At 42.3% G+C, this 22,418-nt stretch overlaps 1 protein-coding gene across 1 annotated transcript in view; it reads left to right on the top strand.

The window, feature by feature from the left end:
• LOC105194364 (one cut domain family member 2) overlaps nucleotides 1–22,418 on the top strand; it is a 114,105-nt gene that overhangs the window by 76,420 nt on the left and 15,267 nt on the right. Inside the window, 2 exon segments of the mRNA XM_039456401.1 lie at nucleotides 13,896–13,919; nucleotides 15,123–15,238. Coding sequence (XP_039312335.1) covers nucleotides 13,896–13,919; nucleotides 15,123–15,238 — 140 coding nt within the window.

The following is a 22,418-nucleotide window of genomic DNA, read 5'->3' as shown; positions in this document are numbered from 1 at the left end:
TATATATAAAAAAACAGCTCCTTTCACGTGTCATTAATTTGATTTCTTGCGCAAATGAAATTGCAGATATACGGCGAGTTTCGCAACAGCAATGACAGGATATTCTTGTTAATATTGACGGAAGAATGAAAAGCACGTCATATTTTTTTTTTCGTCGTACCTCTCGGCATGACCTTTTCCCTCGTCACCGGCGACTTTCCAAATGAATTTTCCTATAACGCGAAGCTCGTGATTAACGTTTTCTGCAGCATGGAAGACCGCGCGTCAGTCCGCCGGCGATGATGATGTACGATTGTCGATGTATTTCAAGCAAAACCGCTCTCGGAGATTGCGGGAAAACGCGACATGACGATTGCATCGGTTTGCCGATAAGTAGCGTGCTGGTTTCCGGTGGTTTCCGGTTTCATTAACAATGAGATTAATCGGGATCCGTTTATTTCGGCCCGTCCAGCATTCCCCGCGAGCGCGCCGAATTAGCACCGTCCGATGAAACGTGACTCTAATAAACACAACACGCTGATGAAACAAAATGACGGTCGTATCTCTTTTTATTTTCTCTCCTTTTTCTTTATTTTTATTTACCCCGCCGCCTCTTTCTTTCTGCGCGCGACGAGAGGGGTTGTTAACGCGCGAGACCGCGATTCACAAAATGGAAATATTAATGAAACGATCGCAATGCGTCGCGAATGTTAGAAAAGCGGAGAATAATGGAAAAACCGTTTGCCGTCGAAAATATTGCGAGTTTACATCGTTAATTTTATATAAAACCGCGGGGGTATTGTCCAGGAGTTATTCGCAGACCGCGAACAACCGTTTCAGGAGATTCCTTTTTTTCCATTCACGCAGAAAATTGACTTTCGCCGAACGAAAATGCGGAATAATCCCCCTCCCGGGTCACGAATGACGATGAATGAGCTCTCTCGCTTATCGCGAGTTCAGAATCGTGCTCGAGAATCGACGTTTCTTTAGCCCCGATAGTCACGATCACGCTCTGCGAAGGTTACGATCGATCCCCGTCATCCATGCGCTCATTCGATCAGGAGTAAGCGTACGAAGCCACGCTGGGACACACACACACACACACACACACACACACACATACACACACACACACACACACACACACACACACACACACACACACACACACACATTCAAATAACATATCAGAACACGCATACAAAATTGACACGCATACGCACGCACGCACGCACGCAAAATTTGTAAGTTTTCAAAAGTCAACTTCACATCGATCTGACGTTTGTTCGACGTACAGTCGATAGGAAGTTAAACTTGAAATTCGGCTGAAATTATTTGCGAACCAAATTTTCCTCGCGCTCGTAAACGGAACGTGCCGCGCTCGGCCAAAGAGAAACGCACTTGGGCCGCCGCGGTTGAAATACATCGGCAAAAAGAGGGAGATCCCCGAAACACCCCCCTCGCGATCGGCTTCGATTCTGGAGGCTGTTGACGATTCGAGAGAGACGCGATTGACATCGCGACGTGTCGTCACACTTGACGTTTACGAGAGCGAACGGCGAAAGCTGCGAGAATCACGAGGGGTGTGCGCGTTTGACGCAATTGAGAGTTGCATCGCCCGAGGAAGAGAGAGGGAGAGCGCCTTTTTTATACGGAGGTTAAAAGGAGGACTAAAGAGAGATTGAAAGCAAAAAGAGGGGGGGAGGGGGGACGACGATACGGCCGGTCAGTCGGTTTTTCGGAGAGGAGGAGAGATGAATTTCTCAATAAAACGCCACCGGGCTGTATACCTCAGTCAATATCTCTATCTATATATCTAAAAATATATATTATATATTATATATTAGTAGTACATATATACTGCATGGCCTAACATATACATATTATATTACGTAATTCACGAGAGTGACTCTAACGAAGGTTTTCCCCTCCGTTCTGCGTCTTCGGGTCTGCCTCCTCCGCCGTGATGCGCGACGAAAGGCGAGAGAAAGAGAAAGAGAGAGGAGGGCGCATCGCGGCGGCGGCAGGTCGCCGCGCCGCGCCGCGCCGCCGCTCGATTCACCCGAAAAGAGCGCACGTTTTACGAAGGAAGCAGGGTAGTCGGGATAATTCAAAACAACTTGAAAGGGGGGAGGTCACCGTGCGGGCGCGCGCGCGCGCACGAGGGTGTCCCTGAACGAAAATAACTCCACCACAAGCGCGCGACACAAGGGCATTGTGTGCCGTCATCGTCGTCGTAGCCACCACCGCCGCCGCTGCCGCGAGAGTGCAACTCCACACACACACACACATACACACATGTATATTTATACAGATATAGATACGCACAGATATAGAAGGCATACACACGTATACACGCTTATGTTGCACCACGCGCGCGCGCGCGTGCGGTAAGACTGGCAAGAGCGACCGAAGGTGTTCTGACGTGAGGCAATTTATTTATTTCCGAGTCCGGGGAAATATTGCTCGAATGCGAAATATGACAATCCCGCGATATCTCCAGCTGTCAAGCGTCTTCGTTTCTTCTATTTTTTCCCTTCTCTCTCTCCTTTACCGAAACGCGACGCGCGTTTCTCTTTCCGCGTGTGCATTAATGCGATTGTCGGTAAGCGTCCCGACGTTTGCTCGAGTTTTATTCGTTCGGCTTGAGCAAAATCTAACTTTGTAAAAATAAGAGAAACGAAGACCGAGAGGAATTTTTGACTCGCTGCGAGCTCGCGTTATCGCGTCCAATAACAACGAGCTAAAGGCTCAGAGTCGGTATCACCAATTTCGATTGACTTGACAAATCAACCAATTAAATTTACAAGTTTACAATTGCAAAACTTATATTAGCAATTTTCTCGTGTTAAATTAATAAGACATAAAATAATTGCAAATAAAACGCGAGAAGATTACCAGCGCCATCTGTTGATTATAATTTTTCAGCCATTTTTTATAATCTATCTTCATGGAGAAGGGGCTCTTTTAACTGATCGTATTACGTTACTTTCTTTGTGCTTTTTCTGCAAATTACACAATTTATTTATGTAAAATATAATACTTTTTATTAATAAGTAATTAAGTAATACGTTTAATTAAAATAATAAAAAAACTTTATTATAGAACGCTGAGTTTTAAGTTTTGCGACTCATGAATCAAGTTTATCGGAGTTGGTGAGAGCGACTTTTCGTCTCACTCTACTTTTTAATCCGTTTCTCCACAAAAATTGCACCTCGCGTCAGAGGCCTTTTCGAGCGCGCGATGCCTCGTCGCGCTCTTCGGAAGATGGCAAAGGGACCGCGGGGACACTCGGTGGGCCGCCGCGCGAGCACGAGCCTTTCGTGGCGAATCCGACGACGGCGATTCGAAAGTTTGTTTGTTACGTTGCTACGGCATGGAAACGAGGACGGGGCGACGAGCGCGCCGTTGACGGGCGCCCAACACACGTGGAGGCCTCGGCGGCACCCTCGTTTCCGGCGCCCTTCTCTGTCTCTCGCGTCTTTGTCCTTAGAAACACGACACGAAGACGTACACACGGGGAAAAGTGATCTTTAGACGAACTGCCGCCGCGCCAAGCGTCGACGAGTTTCACTGCGCCCTGCGCGCGCCTGACGACCTTAATGTTGGAGGAGAATACGGAACGGAACGCGACAGAATATCGAGAGACGCGCTGGAATTATTCTCCGAAACCGGTGTGCACGCGTGACATTTAACGTCTCCGTCTAATTCAATCTCCGTAATTCGCGACGTCTGTTTATGAGAGTGACACGGGACCGGACTCCAGATCTCCCGGTTTCCTGCCGGGAAAATTTCGTCCTTAGACTTTGGGACGACAGGCCGGGGATTAGCCCGGAATTGGTGGTCGACAGGCGAGCGAAAGGGCGTTTGTCGACGCGTGGCCTGGGAATGCGATGTCTCGATAGACGCGAGCATCTTGCTGCGTGCAGAACATCCCCCCCCCGCCCCGCCAGAACAATCCCCAGACTAGAGCTCTTGTTACTGAGAGTTATCAACCTTATACTTAGCTGTTAAATGGATTGACAAATAGCCCTCCACCCGCCAGGTAGTACTTGCCCCCCTTGTTCAGCCCTAAAAACCAGCCCCTCGTAATTTATTGTCGATCCCCCCCCCACCCCCGCCACAATCACCCCTTCAACAAAGCATGACTGTCGAGAGGAAGTCGAGCACAGATACAAGTACAATCCCATCAGCTGAATCAGTCCCCTCCGACTCGATAAAAAGAAGTGCGTACCCAAGTTGTCGCAGTTTACTGCAGTTGACAGGTGGCGCTAGTAAGCTCCTTATATTAAATTAGCGTGCTATCAAATCTATCGAATAATCGAAGCAACACACTGCTATACTCTGCGGTGTGAACCGCTGAACGCGAGAAAATTGCTAAACCGCCATCCGTTGATTAGGTAGTACTTTTCGACGACACTTTGGGATCGCTTCTTTACGTAATATGAAGAATTATATTGGGTCGGTGGGAGCTGCGCTGGATACACTCGGCGCGTATATCATACAGCAAACGTGCAGTAAAATGTAAGTGTGTGTGTAAAGGTACAAGTCCGACTTTCCGAACCGCCCTTAATTCACATCTCCGATAAATGGAGGTTCTCCGTATCGCGGCGAGCTTTGTAAGCCTTGCAATCTCCATTCGTTTCCCCGATGTGAATTCAGGACGGTCTGCGGAAATTGCAGCCCACACCACCGAAATCGTACTGCCTTCTCTTTTAAGGTCAACCGGAACGTTACACACGAAATATGCATAATGTTTAATTACATTTAGGTGCAATGCGAGACGTGTTGTGCACGCAAACATACGTAAGTATTAACGACGTTAGTTACATATTCTCCGCCGTTTCGCGATTTACACGCGCGGGGGAGGGGGAATACGGGTCACGCTTCTGTGTTGCGCGCGTTCAGATATTTGACCGCGTGAATTAGTGATCGACTTACGCGTTAATCTGTAATTAACGTAATTATAAATGCGTTCGACAAAATTATGATCGTTTTAAACCGGGATAAATTCGCGTGCACGTGCGGCTAACGGACGATTTGACAGATTTATAACTTTTCATGATGCCTGAGCGTTGCTGTATCATATACGCGTCGAGTCTCTCTCACGAACTACATACCTATACCGAATGAACCACAACAGCAAACACCAAACATCTGCGAGTGCCGAAAAATTTGCCGATATCGAAATATCGTAAAACGTAAGAACGTAAAATCAATCGATTGTCGCCGTTCAAGCTCGTCGCGATTCCTCTGAAACAGGCAACGTGAGTGCGTGCGTGTGCGTATGTGTGCAAGATGAAAGATGTGTGACTTTATTTTACTTTATTTTGTTTATAAGGGCACCTCGTAAAATCCTTGTTTTAATAAAACTTTGCATATAAAGTATTAAACATTTTTTTAAATATTATCTTGTATCTGAAGAACTTTCCGAGATATAGAAAGATATTTTGTAAAAAGATTTATAATTAATAAAATTACTTCTATTTGTTCATGTAAATAATCTTTTGAAAAAGTAATTATCTTCAAAAATTTTCAAAACTTTTTTCGAAAATAATTATATCGTGAAAATATTATCGACGTGGATAAAGTAATTTTAGTATGAGAGAGGAAGAGAATTTTTTCCCATGTGTCTTAAGTAACTGTTTAAATATAACAAAAAAAGCTAAGGCTCACTTACAAACGATAATTTCTTTCCTCAATTCAAACTCGTTCCAAAAAATCGTTTTTTGACCGCAATTGATATTTTTTCTAAATTCTAAATTTATTACGTAATCTACATGTATACAAAGTTTCAAAGTTAAAATAAGAATTTGATGCTTTCCGTTGTTTCTTTGCAACAATCGTAGAACTGTTCACTCCATTCCTCAACTGGAATAGCTCATAATGTTTTTAACACGTTAAAAGAAATTATGAAAAATCGTGCGCATATATATTTTCATTATAAATTTGAATAAATCTTCACCGGTAATCTACGCCGTCGGGAAAGAAAACGTCATCTCCGAAATCGTCGATTCCGGCCTTTCGAGAAAAAAGAATTAGAGATATCGAGGATGGATACGGGGAAGGGGGCGCAAGGGAGAAACACGAAATGGGACACCGCGAATATCGCCGGCCGGCGCGACGCGGTGGCAGTGGGTGCACCGGGCAATAAGCAATAAAATCGAATCGCCGCCATAAATCTCAACGAAGCGAGAAAATCCGAAAGAAACCGGCCGCATCCGCGGACTCCGCTGCGGAATGCAGCGAGACAGCGATTGGCGATGAGCACCGCGAGATGGTATCGCTGGGTTCCTGACGAGTGATCTCACCGTTACACTAGGATACTCAAGCCGAAATTAACGCTTTAATCATAGTCGGAGATATTGAGTTATCAGCGTTACCCCGAAATTGTCTGACATGATGAGAAAGTTTCAAAATTGTAATAAAGGTAAAATAAGTAAGGGAACATGCAGACAAATATCATTCTCGTAAAAAAGGCGATTACTCAATTTTTAATTTTCTTTTTTAATTAATGTTATCTTTACGAAAAATATTTTCTTGATAATAGTCTTAAAATATACTCATCATTTGCTTGAAATAAATAATATTTAAAATAAATTTCCGTGCGCGTCCAGAAAAATATTAAATGAGTAAATATTACTTACTACAAATATTTCATAAATTCACATATTCGGAAATCCAAGTCCACTGTAAGTATCAAATTATATTTCAAATCCTAATAATTTAATACTTTAATCAAGAATATCAAGTTAAAAAGAAATTTGATTTGCTTATTATTTTTTCTTTCGATACAATTTTATAATATTTTTTGAAAAGAATACAAACTCTTTTTTTAATATGTATTATGAGTTTTTGAATATTTTTTTTATTTTAAAGTCATTTATCAAGAAAATTTTTACTCTGTTAAAGATAATAAATTATTTATTAGAAAAAAAAGAATAAATTGAGTACTCACTTTTCTTCAAGTGGAATAGATATTTTTCTTCGTACACATCAAAGTCTAAAGAAGATTCTCAAAGTCGCGTTAGCGCAATTTATGAAACACAGATGCATAAGGACTTGTCGCAAATATTGTAACATCTCGTACCATACTTAAAATATCATGGTTTTCCATTTGCCTACATTCATCACGAATTACGAATAATTCAAATCTCGGCCTCTTAATTTAGCTTGATATCGGCATAATCATCATCCTTTTCGGTTCAATCTTTCCCGAGATAGCCCCGAGACACCGTGTATAACCGGGAACGAGGGTGGAGAGCGCCCTCGCGTTGCGTGTATTATTTTATTATATATATATCAAGGGGCTATTGGGGCCACGTGACGCCAACGGACGGGTACCTCGCTCGGGAACGAGATCGCAATCATTCTTGAGTTATTCCAAACAGCGGCTCGAGTTCTCCGCTCTCGAGTATGTGGGTGAACGTGCCCGTCGCGTCCGCCGCTCACCGCCCTCCTCGTCCGACCCCTCGAGTGACAAACTCGATTTTGATTGGAAAACGAAGCAATCCGCGGGGTTGGCTAGTGGCCCGGCTACCTACATCACCCCTCCCCTCGGTATATTAGCCCTCAAGGGCTGACGTCTTCTCGAGTCAAGTCGAGCCACTCGGCGAAACCTCTCGATAGCGAAATTTACCTTCAATAATTACTTCGGCAAACCGCGACTGCTTTCTGGCAACTATCTTTTCAAGAATAATATCGCGAAATTAGACGTGACTTTATAATACGTGTAAGCAATCTTGCGAAATAGTTCCTCTGCCTCGTCACGAAAAGCGAGAGACTCTCGAAGCTCCCCCGAAGCGCGAAGCAGCCCCCTCGATTATAAATTAACATTCTGTACACACAATTCGATAATTTTGTCCTGTAATTTTTTCTTAAGAACACTGTAATCAGTTGTAACAGTTATATATGTAGTTTTTAAATAACATCATGTAGATATTTTCTAGAAATGTTAAAGTATATGTACTGAGAGAAAATTTTTTTAAATAAAAAAAAGTACATTTTCTTGACACCATACATTTTATTGGAAGCATTTACTCGTTCCGTTTAAATAAAAATATTTACTTTTAAGTAAACAGACGTATTACTTTAAGTAGATACATAATTATGCATTTTTTACACTTTTTACATTTAAATAGTGATTTTACAAATAAATCAATAATATTATTAAATTGTTTTCCTTGAAAAATCCGATATCTTGAACATAAAAACAGTCTAACGGTAAATATTTTTTAGAACTGCAAAATTACTTGAATAAAAATTATTTCTCCATTTTATTCACATAAATATTTCAATTAAGAAATCATTAACTTGACTGTGAGTAAATAAGCTGTTTAATTTTTTCAGCGTAAGATATACATATAATTTCTCTCAGCGCGGAGTCATAGAAAAATTTTTTTCTGCCTTGTAAAAGTAATGAAAATTAACTCGGAAGCGTCGCGATTCAACGTGCGCCGGAAAACAAGTGTGTACAGAGCGTTAAAAAAAATCCGCGTTTAAAATTAAGGGATTAATTCATAGCGAGACGAGGGCGAGGGACGCGTCCTTCTCCGCCGAGGAGGCAGCATAGTGGTTGCATTTTGCAACTCTTTTGACCCACGTGGAGCTTGTCGCGGCGTTGCTGTTGGAGGCAGGCACCGTCTCTCTCTCCGGCGGAGCACAAAGCATCGGGAGCATCCCCGGCCGTCACTTCCGCTTCTGTTACGTCCGTATGCAGCGTGCACGTGTGCGCTACGTGCACATGCAGCACACGCGCGCGTGCACACACGGACGGTGGATCGCGCGGTGCATCGCCGTCGTCGTCGACTTTGAACCACGTTCGATTAAGCCCCACCGACGCGCGCGCGTACTCCATCAGATTTTTCACGCGGTCTGATTGGCCGCTGTTGCACGGGGCCGTTCGTCAAAGCGACCGCGTCGTTGACAAACTCACCCGATATATGCCGACCACCCACCCCCGTTGACGTGGTACACCCTCGATTTTATTGTTTCCCTAATTCTAGCTCGGGTATTTTTAAACTCGTCTTTCCACCCCGCCGTTCGATTCCAAATAAACGCATTAAAATCCAACGACCCGTCCTTAACTCGACGTTTTTCTCCCTTTTTTTTCGTTTACTCGACTCAACATCGATTTTATCAAAATAAATTCCACGGAGAAAGAGTAAGAGAGAGCGAGAGAGAAAGAGAGAGAGAGAGGCACAGATCGTCGTTTTATTCAATAAAGCGACGGAAAATTTGAACATTGAATTAAAATAACGTTTAGTTCATTCATTGAATTTTGTACCACGGTCTCCTCGGTCGAAATTTTCCACGCTGCCTCGGCGCACATCCCTCAGCAGATAGTGTCCGCGACAGTGTCGCTCTTCTGCCGTGCCACCGGTCTCTCCCGAAGCGCAAAGTGCAAATGCACGCCGTCTGAATTATTTTCCGTAAGAGTTTCCGCGACCCCGGGCGAAGCGTTTAATGCTTTATCGCGATGCATCGCGCGTTGCCGCGCGGAATCGGGATGCTTTCGCGACAGCTTGTTCGACGCAACCCCAAATTTTCGCGAGACAAACGTCGCTCGCGTCGTCGAGAAAGTCGTCGTCGTCGGAATTTTTTTTCACGGCGAATAAATCTTTTATGAACGGCAAGGTACCCTGCGCTGTGCAAAACTTATTGATACTCTCCATTCGCTGTTTCGGATGCTTTCGGCTAATGAACGCGGATCGAGTTACAAAAATCGGCGATAATGCATATAAAACTGTAATATCGCTCTTAATAATGATCGCAAAATGTGGAATTAAACGAGATTACGTAATTCCTGGAGTGAATTGTAACGTTGCTTAAACGTCAATTTAAAATGCCGTTAGCACATCTTTACTTTTAATTTTTCGGAATCTTCCTTTCGAAGGTAGAATCGCGACGGAGACTGATTTTTATTTTCATACCGCATCGCGAATATCGATTCTCAATAATATGTAATAATTTGGTAGAATCGACAGCACGAGCAATCATTTCCCATCTCTATCTCTCTCTCTCTCTCTCTCCCTCTCTCTTCCTCTCTTTCTGCATGTTTTATTCTAATTTGTTTCGGCAATTTCCGATTGTATTCACAACTAGTGTCCTCCAAATATATGATCTTCGATTAAAGTGCTAAAGTGAAATTACACGCGCACGATACAACGGGAGATATGAACATTGACTGATAGAATGAGATAATTTGATCGCATTTCATTAGACGCGTCAATAATTTATCAGCAATTTGGCCATAACACTCTTAGCCGCAAATCTGTATGTTGAGAAGATACCGATCAAGCTAAAGAATTTTATTTACACACACACATACACACGGGAAAACTTTTCCTTTAAATCAATTTTCTAATTTCAATATTCATTAAAATAACGTAACAAAGAAAAATAATTATAATATCATAATTGCTAAGTGTATTGAAGAAAAACAAATTAAAAAGGCATTTTTGAAAAGATTGAGAGAAAAGCGCTTTTTTTCGATCGTTCGATATTAAAAGTAATTCCATTATAAATCAAGAATTTAGAAATAAATTTAAAATACGTGGAAGAGACGTTGTGCGCGCTCCGTTTAAAAATCTCTACGCTCTCAGATATTCAGTTTCCAAATTTTCGCAATAAATTCATAGATTTGCCATCGACGGCTAAATAAATCGTCTCGATTGTCGGAAGAGGCGCACAAAGTGCCTCATGGCTCCTACAAGTCGATCACCGATGTGACTCGCGATCTTCTCTATTTCTCTTTCTCTCTCTCTCTTTTTTTCCTTTTCTCTCTATCTCTTTCTCTTTGTTTTCCGCTCCCAAAGCTCCGGGCAATAATGAAAGCGTCAATTTTCCATCTCGTCCCATCCGCTCGCCCTTACTGCCTCTCGCTCTCCCTCCCCCTCTCCTCCGGCTCGCCGAGGCTGTCCCTATTTTCTCTACAGCGCAATTTTTTTCTTCCAGCCAGCTCGCTCCTTTCACCCGTTATCGGCCGCTTGCTAATGGCACGCGATTGCCTTTCGCGTTTATCCGGCGAACGGCGCTCCCGCGTCCGACTGGCGCGGATTGCGCCCATATCCGCGACCTTTGCCCTCCGCGATCGTGTCGGCGACACGCGCGAGCCCATCCTGACGTTTCATTTCTCGCGACGCGGATCGACATTCGGCTGCCTACCCTCTTTCGCCTGCCCCCCTCCAGCCCTCCCATTCGCGGACGTTCGTTCGTGGCCGACGCAACGTCGCGAAATTAGCCTTTCACAAGCGGCAGCAAAGGGAGAAAACTTTTTGCTCCTTTCTCTCTCTTATTTCCCTCCACGACCTCTCTATTTTCCATTACCTTCCATATAGTTTCCGTATTCGGGAGCACTTTAACTTGGCGCGATCCTCTCGTCCCCCGACAGAATACCATTTTCCTTTTGTAAATAAATATCGGGATGATTTATTTAGTTGAATCGGGAGAAAGAGAAAGAGAGAGAGAGAGAGAGAGAGAGAGAGAGAAAAAGAGGAGAAACGTAAAACGCGCGCGTGTGTCTGTGTGTATGTGTGTGTCGCCTCGAACGAAGCTGCCCGCCACCCGCGAAGGGGTTAAATCTCTCCGAATCATCTCGAAGGGTTTTAAAAATTCAATAAAAGGCTCGGGCGAGCAAATGGATCTTAAATATAACATCCCTCCAATTCGACATATCCTATCGATATCCCATCGGGGGGGAAAATGGACGCGGAGATGGAGCGGGCGAAACCCCGTCTCTCGCTCTGTCTCTCACGTTCTCTCTCCTCCTCTCTCACTCCTTCTTTTTTTTTAAATTTACATAATTGAAAAGGAGGAGAGGGGCAGGGAGGGGGGGATGCGACGCGCAACGCGAAAAGTCGCGAGACGATCATTTCCAATTTCGAACTAATTTTACGGTCAAATTGAAAACGACGCAGTCGTTGTTATTATTATAACCGAGAACACCACCTATCGATCGGCAAGGGCCATTAAACTCGAAACGACAAAATATAGTTATTTCATAGATGAATGGAGGACTATTACGTTCGAATGGCTATTAACAATTTGGTGCGGCCTGGTGATCAATTATTATGTATTCATTTGTGTGCGTATGTATGTGTGTGTGTGTGTACGTACGTGCGCGCGCGCGTGGTGCGCCTGTGCGAGTGCGCGTGTGCAGGTAATTTAGGACCGACGGCACTTTTTTCCCCCCTACCCGCCTTTAATGCGAAGTCAACGATTCTCCCCACCCGGTATCGGTACTTACAAATTAATAGACGAGCCGTCAGCTCTTAATTCAATTATAACGCATGCCGCTTGAGCGGCGCGGCGCGGCGCGACGCGGCGGGGAGAATCGAGAATGCGCGCGAAAGGCGTGAATAAAATTGGTTATCGCCAATATCGGACTATATTTGTATGCATCGTTAAGGACCAACCGGTTGAATAACCCAGATCTGCTTAATTCCGACTGTGATCTGTTGTACGCGATGACGCGGACCGTCGGGAGTTTTTTTCGCGTATCTCTCGAGCGCGGGCGCGCGTTGAATTCATTACATACGTATGTATGTATTATACATTTAAATGTTACCGCTCACACCGCGCGTGCGTGCGCGCGCGCGCTCGTGCTCGGTCGTTGACAGATGAAAATTTGATTCTCGACCGACTAATCAAGTCGCTTACTCGGCACACATCGACACGTCATTCAGATCACATTAAAACACCACGATGATACATGTATATGTATGTGTATATATATATACCTCTCTCTCGCCCAGCAACAATGGAACAACATTTACTATTCCGTTCTCATACAGAAAGACAAACACGAAACTCTCGTTTCCCGGACTCTTCTTCCCCCCTCGCCCTACGCTGTTACCGATCTCCCTCTCCCGTAACCGCTCTTTGGATTCTCGGATGCTCTCGTGGACTCTCGGAATCGAATTTCAAACGCATGTTTTCGAGTTCCCGAATTGAACGGATCCCGAGAGCGCCATAGATGAATCCGAGGTCTATGTTGTCAAATCGAGCCTGAAAGAATTATCCTCTCCATAGCAAAACTCCCTCCCTCTGGAGCAACTAGTAGTGACGTTAGCCATTAGCGGATGGGAGAGTTTGCTGTGGTGGAAATGGTTGTTGCGGGCTCGAGTTGGCAACATAGTCGGTGATTCCCGTAAAGCTCGTGTCGCGCTACGCGTCGCGGACGCGGATTGGATTTGAATTCAATTCAAATTGCGAATCGAAACATTTTTTCTTACCCTGATTAGCTAGTTAACGATTCGCAGTTTGCACATTTAATCCACGTTCGCAATGGCGAAAGAATCATGGTGTGGCACGAGCTTTGAAGCTCTCTCTCATAGCGTTTCCGAGCGCAATGGGTTTGAACCCCGAGCCAAGGCGGGTCCTTAATGACGTCACATGCTCTATTTTAAGTTCTAATTGGACGATTCCAGCATATGATGTCATTAATCTGACTCGGGTTGGGTTCGAACCCACTGCACTCGAAAACGCTATCAGAGCCGCGGATTAAGAGGGGTCCACAGATTCTCGCGCCAGCGAAGCGTAACATCGTATCCTGCTCCTCTTCCCCTTCTCCCTATATGAAAGAGAGAATGCGCATCTTTATAAAACACTTGCATCCGCCCCCCTTGCCCTTTTCGTACCCCCTTTAGTGATATGTATGATTTATTACCAGCCAGCCAGTAGCTCTAAGTTTGAAATTCGTGTATGCAACTCAGTTCCTTCCTATAATGACTTGTGTACATGCTACGTTACGTACCTCTTACCCTATTTATGTATATTTGTCTTGAACGCGAAAAACGAAGAGAAAAGATAACGACCTGTCAAAAAAAAAAAGAAAAAAAGGAAAGAGTGAAAGGTCGTGAGACATTCAGCCACGTTCCTACTGACTAACATCGGTCTTTTTTTTCTGCTTTCAGCTGCACAGATTCCACAACGCGGAAGTAAGTACGATTAAATTACGTTTGAAAAACCGCAACTGCTCTCCCCCATCCTCCGACCTTACCTTCGTCCCTCTCTCCGTCCCTCTCGCCTCTTCCTGTCCAACCGATCCGTCCCTCGCACTTCTTTTCGCCCCGTAATTGCGATTATCGTAGATTAGACCGTTTAGGGGGCTTAGAAGCGAGGGATGCGAAGCTATGCGGAAAATGCCACGGTACGCTAGTGCCGGGCCTTTCTGTTTCGTGAATGGAAACGAAAGTGCGAATCGAAGGACTTGATTAAGCGGTCGCGACGCGAGTCCCTCCCTCCTGAGTCTCGTTTCGGACTGTGTAGATTCCGTATCTCGATAATAGCACTTGGTTTCGGTTAATCTTTTAAATCCTCGGAGATCTCATATAGTACGATTGACATCCCCTCTCTCGAGAAACTTGTTATACAATTAACCCTCGGTAAAACCTGTCCGTCGCTACTTAGACCAATTGGGTCTGGCTAAGTAGCGAAGGACAGATCAGACTGATAAACCGGTCGTGCTTTGTAAAAGTTTTTGAGCTTTGGAACAGCTAAAACAATTGGTATATTCCTTTAACATTTGGGAACACGATTGTACAATAATATAACCGAAACGTTTCCTACTTTTCTTTTGTACTTCCGAATTTGAGACAGAGTCGGCAAAATGGGAAATATCATTTGAGTTGATATGACTCAGGCTGGTTTACGAAGGATTAAAAATAATTATATAATTATTAAATGATCAGATATTATCATCCTCTTAGAATTTCGAGTTTCTTACATTCGAAGATATAGAATATTCGATCTTGGAATCTATACTAATCTATTTCTTTGTGAAACTTCCATTTCTTGAAATGTTACTGGGATATCGTGATTCTATGACAATTGGATTTGAGACCTGTCGATTCTCGCCTGGTAACAAAGAGGCTAATTATGAAAAATTATTTTGCCTATCTCTCTCGAAACCACTGAAAGAGACCGAAATTAAACGCTATTATCGAAGTTTCGTCCCGCATCTTCTCTACAGACCCAGCCGGGAGTTTCCAAATATGTTCGTTTCGATTCCCTATCACATGTCGTGTTACGTAAATGGGACGCGTAAACCGCACCGTTTTCTTTTTCTCTTTTTCTCTTTTTCTCTTTTTCTCTATCGCCCCGTTTCTCTATCTCTCGCTCACGAATTCCTGTAATTTCAGCATGCAAGAGGAAAGACGAGATGGCGAACCAGGCAGAACACCAACAGCCCGCCCCCAAGAAACCGCGGCTGGTTTTCACAGACCTTCAGCGCCGTACTCTACAGGCTATTTTTAAAGTGAGTATCGTGCGCGCGCGCGCTCGCAAGAGCGCACACGTACGCACACGTGCACACGACACGTAACTTCTTACCCCCTTGTGATCGATAGTAATTGCCCTCTTCTTCTCCGCCCTCCGTTTCCCCCTTCAGCGATATGCACAGGCAATTGAATATCAGGCAATTGAATATTGAGACGGAGGGAGAGAGACAGAGAGAGCCGTCGACTGATCCACCGCTAACAAGCGGCGACTAACTTTCGCGGTCGAAAGCGTATACATACACGCGAGTTCGAACTTGCTCTCATCGCACTCGACTGCACGAGGACACCTGTGCCCCCCTCCGCGGTCGATAGACGTTTTCTTAAAACGTTAGACTCTATACACGGGGGCACCCATCCCCTCCACATATCGCGCCAAGTAAACCCTCACGTAGGAAACAGATGGTACACGCAATCGCGGAGTTACGTAAGAGCGCCGACGAGGCTTCTAAATACCGGATACCGGTAGCAGTTTCGTGGGGAGACCAGCCCTTTAAGCGAATAACGCCTAAGCGAATAACGCCTATTTACTCGTGGTAATCGCGAAAAGAGAGAGAGAACGTCGTCGGCGCGTTTACCAGCTTTTCATCCCCCTCGCGAGATGTTGTTGATCCCGAGGGTAAACAGAGAAATAAATTTTCGAGCGTCTTACGCGAACGCGCGGCCTATTATTCCTATTTTGGACGGGGAAGAACGGGCGAGCGTCAGCGTAATCGGGACTTTCCGCAGCGGAAAAACATCGTCCGACGCGCGGATACCTGAAATTCAGTTGCGCGCGTCAACCGACCGCGTGTGCGCGCGCGCGCGCGCGTGCTCTCTCTCTCTTTCTCATTCTCTCTCCGTTTATCGATCGGTCTTGAATAATTTCGCGGCCGGTTCTTTACTTATGCGCTCCGTATTTCAGCCCCGCTGATTGCAACGCCGCGCCGCTGCCGGCGGTTGCCCGTTACACGTTTCAAGAATGGCCATTGATATTATCCGTTTCCTCATTAGCGCCGCCGTGGCGGCAAAAAAAATAGCGCTGTCAAAAAAAAAAACGCGCGTTCCGGTTGCCGTCGGCGTTCGTGTGCCGGTGACAGCTGGAATTCCTCAAGTTTGAACACCGCTCGGACAATTTTTGATTGATTCGTTTCAGGCTGACACGGAGAAATTTACACGAAAATATACACGTAAAAGCTTTGCTGAAGTATTTAAAAATTTTATAACTAGATACAGATCTAGAAATAATTTCATCAGACCATTAAAATATAATTGTGAAAGATGTTCAAGCGTGACGAGCGATGCTGCAAAAAGTTTTGACATTCTTACAACCAACTTGAGCGCACGTAATTATTCTGATAGTTTAACAAAATTATTTTCAGATCTGCATTCGGCTAAATTTTTAGACACTTTATCAAAACTGTTCGTGTATTGCTATTTCTTTGTTTTACATTCTTATCTATAATAGTAATTATAATATTTACAGAGGAGAAGGTGGCATTATGGTTCTCCATTTACGTATTGTGTAATAATTTTGTTGATAATCAATATTTTAAAGTAACTCGACGATTACATTCGTCAAGCTCTAGACTCAAAATTACATTTATCCCTGAGGATGTTATTTATAAAAAGTATGACGACATCGCATGAAGGGTGCCTGTCGCAAAAACAAATTTAAAAAATTTGTTTTATTTGAAAAAACACAGTGTTTTATTATAAAATTATATATTTATTCAAAATAAAGAGAAAATATTGCAGAATATATGCAAATGTATGTACATACACATAACCCTTCCGCATAAATGTCGCAAAACTAAAAATCTATAATACACGCTATAATGTAGCTATAGATTAATAGTAGAGCTACAATCAACTTGTCAAATAACTACTTCGATGTGAAAACTTTGAAAAAGAGGCTGCATTAAGCCTGTTGAAGCGTCAGCACGCTTAAGGAGCTGCCTCAGCAAAATTCCATGCCGTTGTTTAACTTTGCATAACTCGAAATGCGCACAGCCGAATAAAATGTAGAAAAACATTTTATTGAAAATATTATTGAAATAAAATGGTAAAAAACAAAAAAAATATTCCAGTGCATATATATATTCGTATAATAATATGCTCAAGTTTAAAAAGAATGAGAAAGTATGTGTAATTGAACACTAGCGCCACTGCATAACGACGGCTTACTAAACAAATGATTCCATAACTAATCATACGAGAATTCGTCATCCAATAATGGAGATATTACGAGTGGTCACATTATACCTACATCAACCATAATATCATCTCCTCCTCTATACATACCTAAAAAATTGAACCAAATTTGCTTTGTAAATATGACATTACCCAACCCAACTAAAATTGCTTATAGCTTTCATAAAAATAAATATAGATCTTCTAATAAATTTATTTCAATCAAAACGCCAGACATTAAAGAATATAAGTAACAAGTAAATTTATATCTTTATAAAGTAAATGTAAATTTAAAGAAAGGAGAAAGATATTTTTAAAAACCATTTTTATCAAAATTTGCATTTTTTGGAAAAATCAAGATAAGAGACTTTTTGTAACGTTTCGAAAATTAGAAACTTTGAATTTACAGGCAAGAAAATGTGCCATGTAATCTTACCTTTCAAAAACGATAAATCAATCAATAAAAAATTTTAACTTTAAAGGCTGGCTAATCTACTTTGTAGATTGAACACATTAGGATACTGTTTCTTTGACGTAAGGAACAGCGTTAATCAGCAAATAATAAACAATATCGTTAAAAGGCACTGAGTATGCCAGTGTGTCATTCTAAATGTTGATGTGGCCATTTCTGAAAAGTACATTGCGCCTGAAAACAGCAAACGGTGTCCAAACTCACGCTGGAGAACTCTGATAACAGCGAACTTGGGTGACTCAATGATCGTGACCCAAGAGACAAGTTATCGGAGATCGGCAAAAAAAAAATGACTTTAATACAGTCAATCCGCGGTACGCGCACCGGCACGAATCAAATTCGCGAAATCGCGAACGCACTAACCCGCTGCATCCGCGGCTATTGCGAACTACGATTACAATTACAGGCAGATGCATCGCGGAACAATGAAACGTGATAACACGTTTCCGATGGCGATAAATTATCGCATAAATAGCGGCGCGCGCGGGGGAGGCGGGGGAGGGAGAGGAGAGGGGGCGGGAAACGCGTACGCGAAATTGCCTTTTCTGCGAAATCAACTTTTCTGCTTTGTCGCAAAAGCGATTGCTTTTAGATCGAATAGAATTTTTTTCCGCGATTGGCGGCGGGGCGGAGGAGAGAGGTACGCGAATATTACTCTTAATGATCAATTTTTTTCGGCCGCGGCACGCGTGCGAGGCCGCGGCGCACGCACGTGTGTTTGTCGTTCGCATGAAATTTGATAAATCTCGACGAGTCGCTCGATCGGCCGGATTATTGAAACGATATTTCATAGAACGGAATAATCCGGAATGCGATTGCAGAATCGTGCAGGAATCACGCGTCGCCTATTAGCCCGACATTCTATTTCGTGAACATTTTCGGTTAAAAGTCAATCGGTCCGAACCGAAAGAATGGTTCAATCGGATTAATTTAATCAGAAGCGCGCGCGGCGATGCCCGCGATCGATTTCATTAAGAATTTCGCCGCTAAAACGGCAAAACATTCTGACTGAAATAAACTAATAAATTTACCAAATCAAATATACAGTAATTCGCGATGTGCGCGCGCGATGAATGTGCACGCGTGTGTACACGAACGGAATATCTAATTGAAAGTTACTTATCCAACTAACACAGATCCAGAAATATCGTTCCTGACATGTTGACCGCCATTCAGGCGCCTAACAGTTTGCTAGTACTTTGGCCGTCGCTAATGAAGCGCTCTTAAAAATTTTTCAGAACGTTTTTTCTTTATAAAAAAAATTAATGCCATTCAATATAAAAACTTGAACAGCGTACCTAAATAGATAGCAATATAAAAGAAAAGTAAAGTGTACAGTAAAAAATGTGCAATTCAATGCACTATTCATGAAAAAATTATTTAATCCGCAAATATTATTGTAGGTAAATTTTTTACCCAAGTGCTAGTTTTTGTTATTAAAATTTTAAAGATTTATTTAGCTTAAAATCACGGTTAAGTAAAATTTTGTAAACATTAAAATAGTGTTAGTTGAGTTATTCCAACACCTTGCAACCTATGCATAAAAAGTTTAAAAAGTTCTTATTTGGTTACGTAATTGAATTCTCATCCAAAGTAAACAAGTGTGTAGTAATAATCAAATCTAGATGACATTTACTAAACAATAAGTTATGGTGAAATAGTTTTAATTAAATGTTTGATTAATACATAGCTAAATATTAATAATGTTTAATAATATTAATAATGTTTAATTACCAAATATTACCATTAATATAATTATTAAATATTACTAAATATTCAATAGTATTATAGTAATATTAACCAAACCTTTAATTGAAATTATTTCACCAAAGCTTAATAACTGTCATCTGGGCTTAATTATTAATACCAAAGTCATATTTATAGTGTTTACATAATGATTATACCTCACAGTATTTTATTGTTAGGAGAAAGTGGTGTTTCTTTGACAAATTTGACCTTTGATCACATTATCCAGTAAAATCATTTATTGAATATTTGTAAAAGTAAAAATATATCGTTTATAGTTTGACTATCAAAAGTGCTTTATAATTTAATAATAAAGAGAACTATGCTGCTACGAAAAATCATTTATTGTTTGAATATATACAAAGTAAGCTTTAAAAGTTTTTCAATTTCATAAAATGTTGGATGTACATTCTATTTTATATTTGAATTGTCTATATTATTAAGTAGTTACCTAGAAATTGTTTAAAATTTAATACAAACTAACCTACAAATTATAAAATTAATAGTAAATAGAAAATGAGTTAATGTTGTACTTTTAATCAAAGATATTGTACCTAAAAGATAAAATAAAATTAAAGTGAAGGTAATAATCTAGTTTTAAAAAATATCAGAAAATTTTATTTTTGTTAAGATTAAATTTGTTATACGGAATTGTTTTACCGTCCTTATATTATTTTAGTTTGTACAAGTAAATTTTTATAAATTTTACATAAAACTATATGTAATGTAAAAAGATATTAAAAATATGAACATGAAAATATCTAATACAAACATGAAATTTCTCTTTTTACGTATATTGACCAGAGGTATTGTATCTTTGAACAGAATTTCAATTTCTTTTTAATGTTAAAAAAATATAAAAAGTGACAGTTTAAATTTACAAAAATATCTATCAATTTCAATACGAAAGAATATTTTTAAATTGTTTTTTTTTGTCTATTTTTAGACACCAAAATAAAACTTGCACAATGAAAAATATTGAAATTAATCTTGAAAGGTATATCACTTTCCCCTATAAACTTACAAAAATTCTGTTATAGTGAAACGTACAAAGCTCGCTGGGCAGACAACGTGATAAATAGAAAAGCACAGAAACAACTAATTCGCGGCGTTTGAGAATGCGGGGGTATATCAAACGGCAGCGGCGGCGAGGACATTGACGAGAAACGAATGCGTAACTGTTAACACATCAGCCGACGGTATTGGCCTCGAGTGCGAGCTTACGGTTAGGAACTATGCCAAACAGTTGTGGGGAGCCACGCTCGGCGCGACAGACTCGCGTTTAAGCGGCGATCAAGGATCCTCGTGAAACACCCGCGAGAGTGATAGAATCTGGTCAAACAGTCGCCGTCCGCGGAAATTCCGAGCCGGAAATAATGAAGCAGAAACGCGTCTCGATCCTGTCCGGCGGGGAGGGTGGGGGAGAGAAGGGGGACAGCCGCCCTAATGACATCCAGCAAGTTTTATCCGTATCGCAATCGCGCCTCGCGTGCAATCGCGAGACACGAAAGGCACGAGGAAATAAAAAGTCGAGAAGTCCGCGCGAGTTCCCCGGGCCTCTTTCTCTCTTTCTGGACGAACGCCAAATAGTTGGCGAATTGACCTTAGCCCACTTCGCGCATTCCGGCGCGCGATCATTCCCCGAATGTTGTTCCTCGCGCGCGATTATCGGATTACCACGCGGGAATTTCTTGATCGTGTAACCGCACGGGCTGACATTTGCGAGCGCCTTTGAGGATCGGAGGTATTCGATCAGACAGACCTGACGTTTGGGTCAACGAGTTTGTTGAATTTTGATTAGGATATTCGCGATGCGAAGTAACTTAATTGCACGCTGAGAAAAAGAAAAGTTATTGAATCGACTAAATTTCTCGACTCGATTAAATTTTTTTAACTCAAGTATTCGTGCATTCAACTTGGACTTTAGTATTTTATGTATGATTAAATTAATATATGTGATTCAATCAAGTTGAAAAATTTGGTCGAGTTAACAATTGTTTCCTCGGTGTATCATCACGTTGAAAGACAAAATATCAAATATTATTATTAGCATATAAAACAAATCGGCAAGGAAATAGAGGTTCCAAAAGTCCAAGGCATTTAAAGTTAATCTCTTACATATATGTTAATATTACATCGATTTACATAAATGTATTCAAATTATCACATCAATGAATTGATTTGGCAACCAAATAGTATCGAAGTGTCCAACACAACTTGACAATTTTACATTCAGCTGTTCGTAAGATTGGGCAATAAGCAATAAACAATGATTGTATAATTGATAACAAGTAAATGATAGATCACTCACTCCCCGCCATGGTCGCCCGATACCACCCTGGCCGGCTCCTCCTCTCGGAATTCTGCGTGGCTGCTTGAGCTGCTTCCCCATGGCACTCACTCACACACATACGAGCGAGAACGCGATTTCACGAGCGAACGCACGCGCGCGCGCGCGCGCTAATTACCGAAACGCACCGAATAAAAGACTAATTACGCGGAACGACATTTCCCGTGTCGATTAAACGTGTCGCGATTCACGACCGCCTCGCTCTCGTCGCGTCTCCGTGGCGTTTCGTTGGCCATCGTCGAAAATTTCGACGAGGACCGTCCTCCGGTTCACCGCGCGCGGCGCGCTAAGGTTAGGTTAGGTTAGGAACGCCGATTCGAGGAACGCCGGTCGACCCTTGCTTCGCATGCACGCGCTATTTAGCGCGAACGCGCGTCTTTATGGATTACTCCAAGAGAACGCGCGTTTTGTTTACACGCGC

Source organism: Solenopsis invicta, chromosome 13 (assembly GCF_016802725.1).
Source record: "Solenopsis invicta isolate M01_SB chromosome 13, UNIL_Sinv_3.0, whole genome shotgun sequence".
NCBI classification, from domain to species: Eukaryota; Metazoa; Arthropoda; class Insecta; order Hymenoptera; family Formicidae; genus Solenopsis; species Solenopsis invicta.
This window is presented reverse-complemented; position numbering and strand designations above follow the sequence as displayed.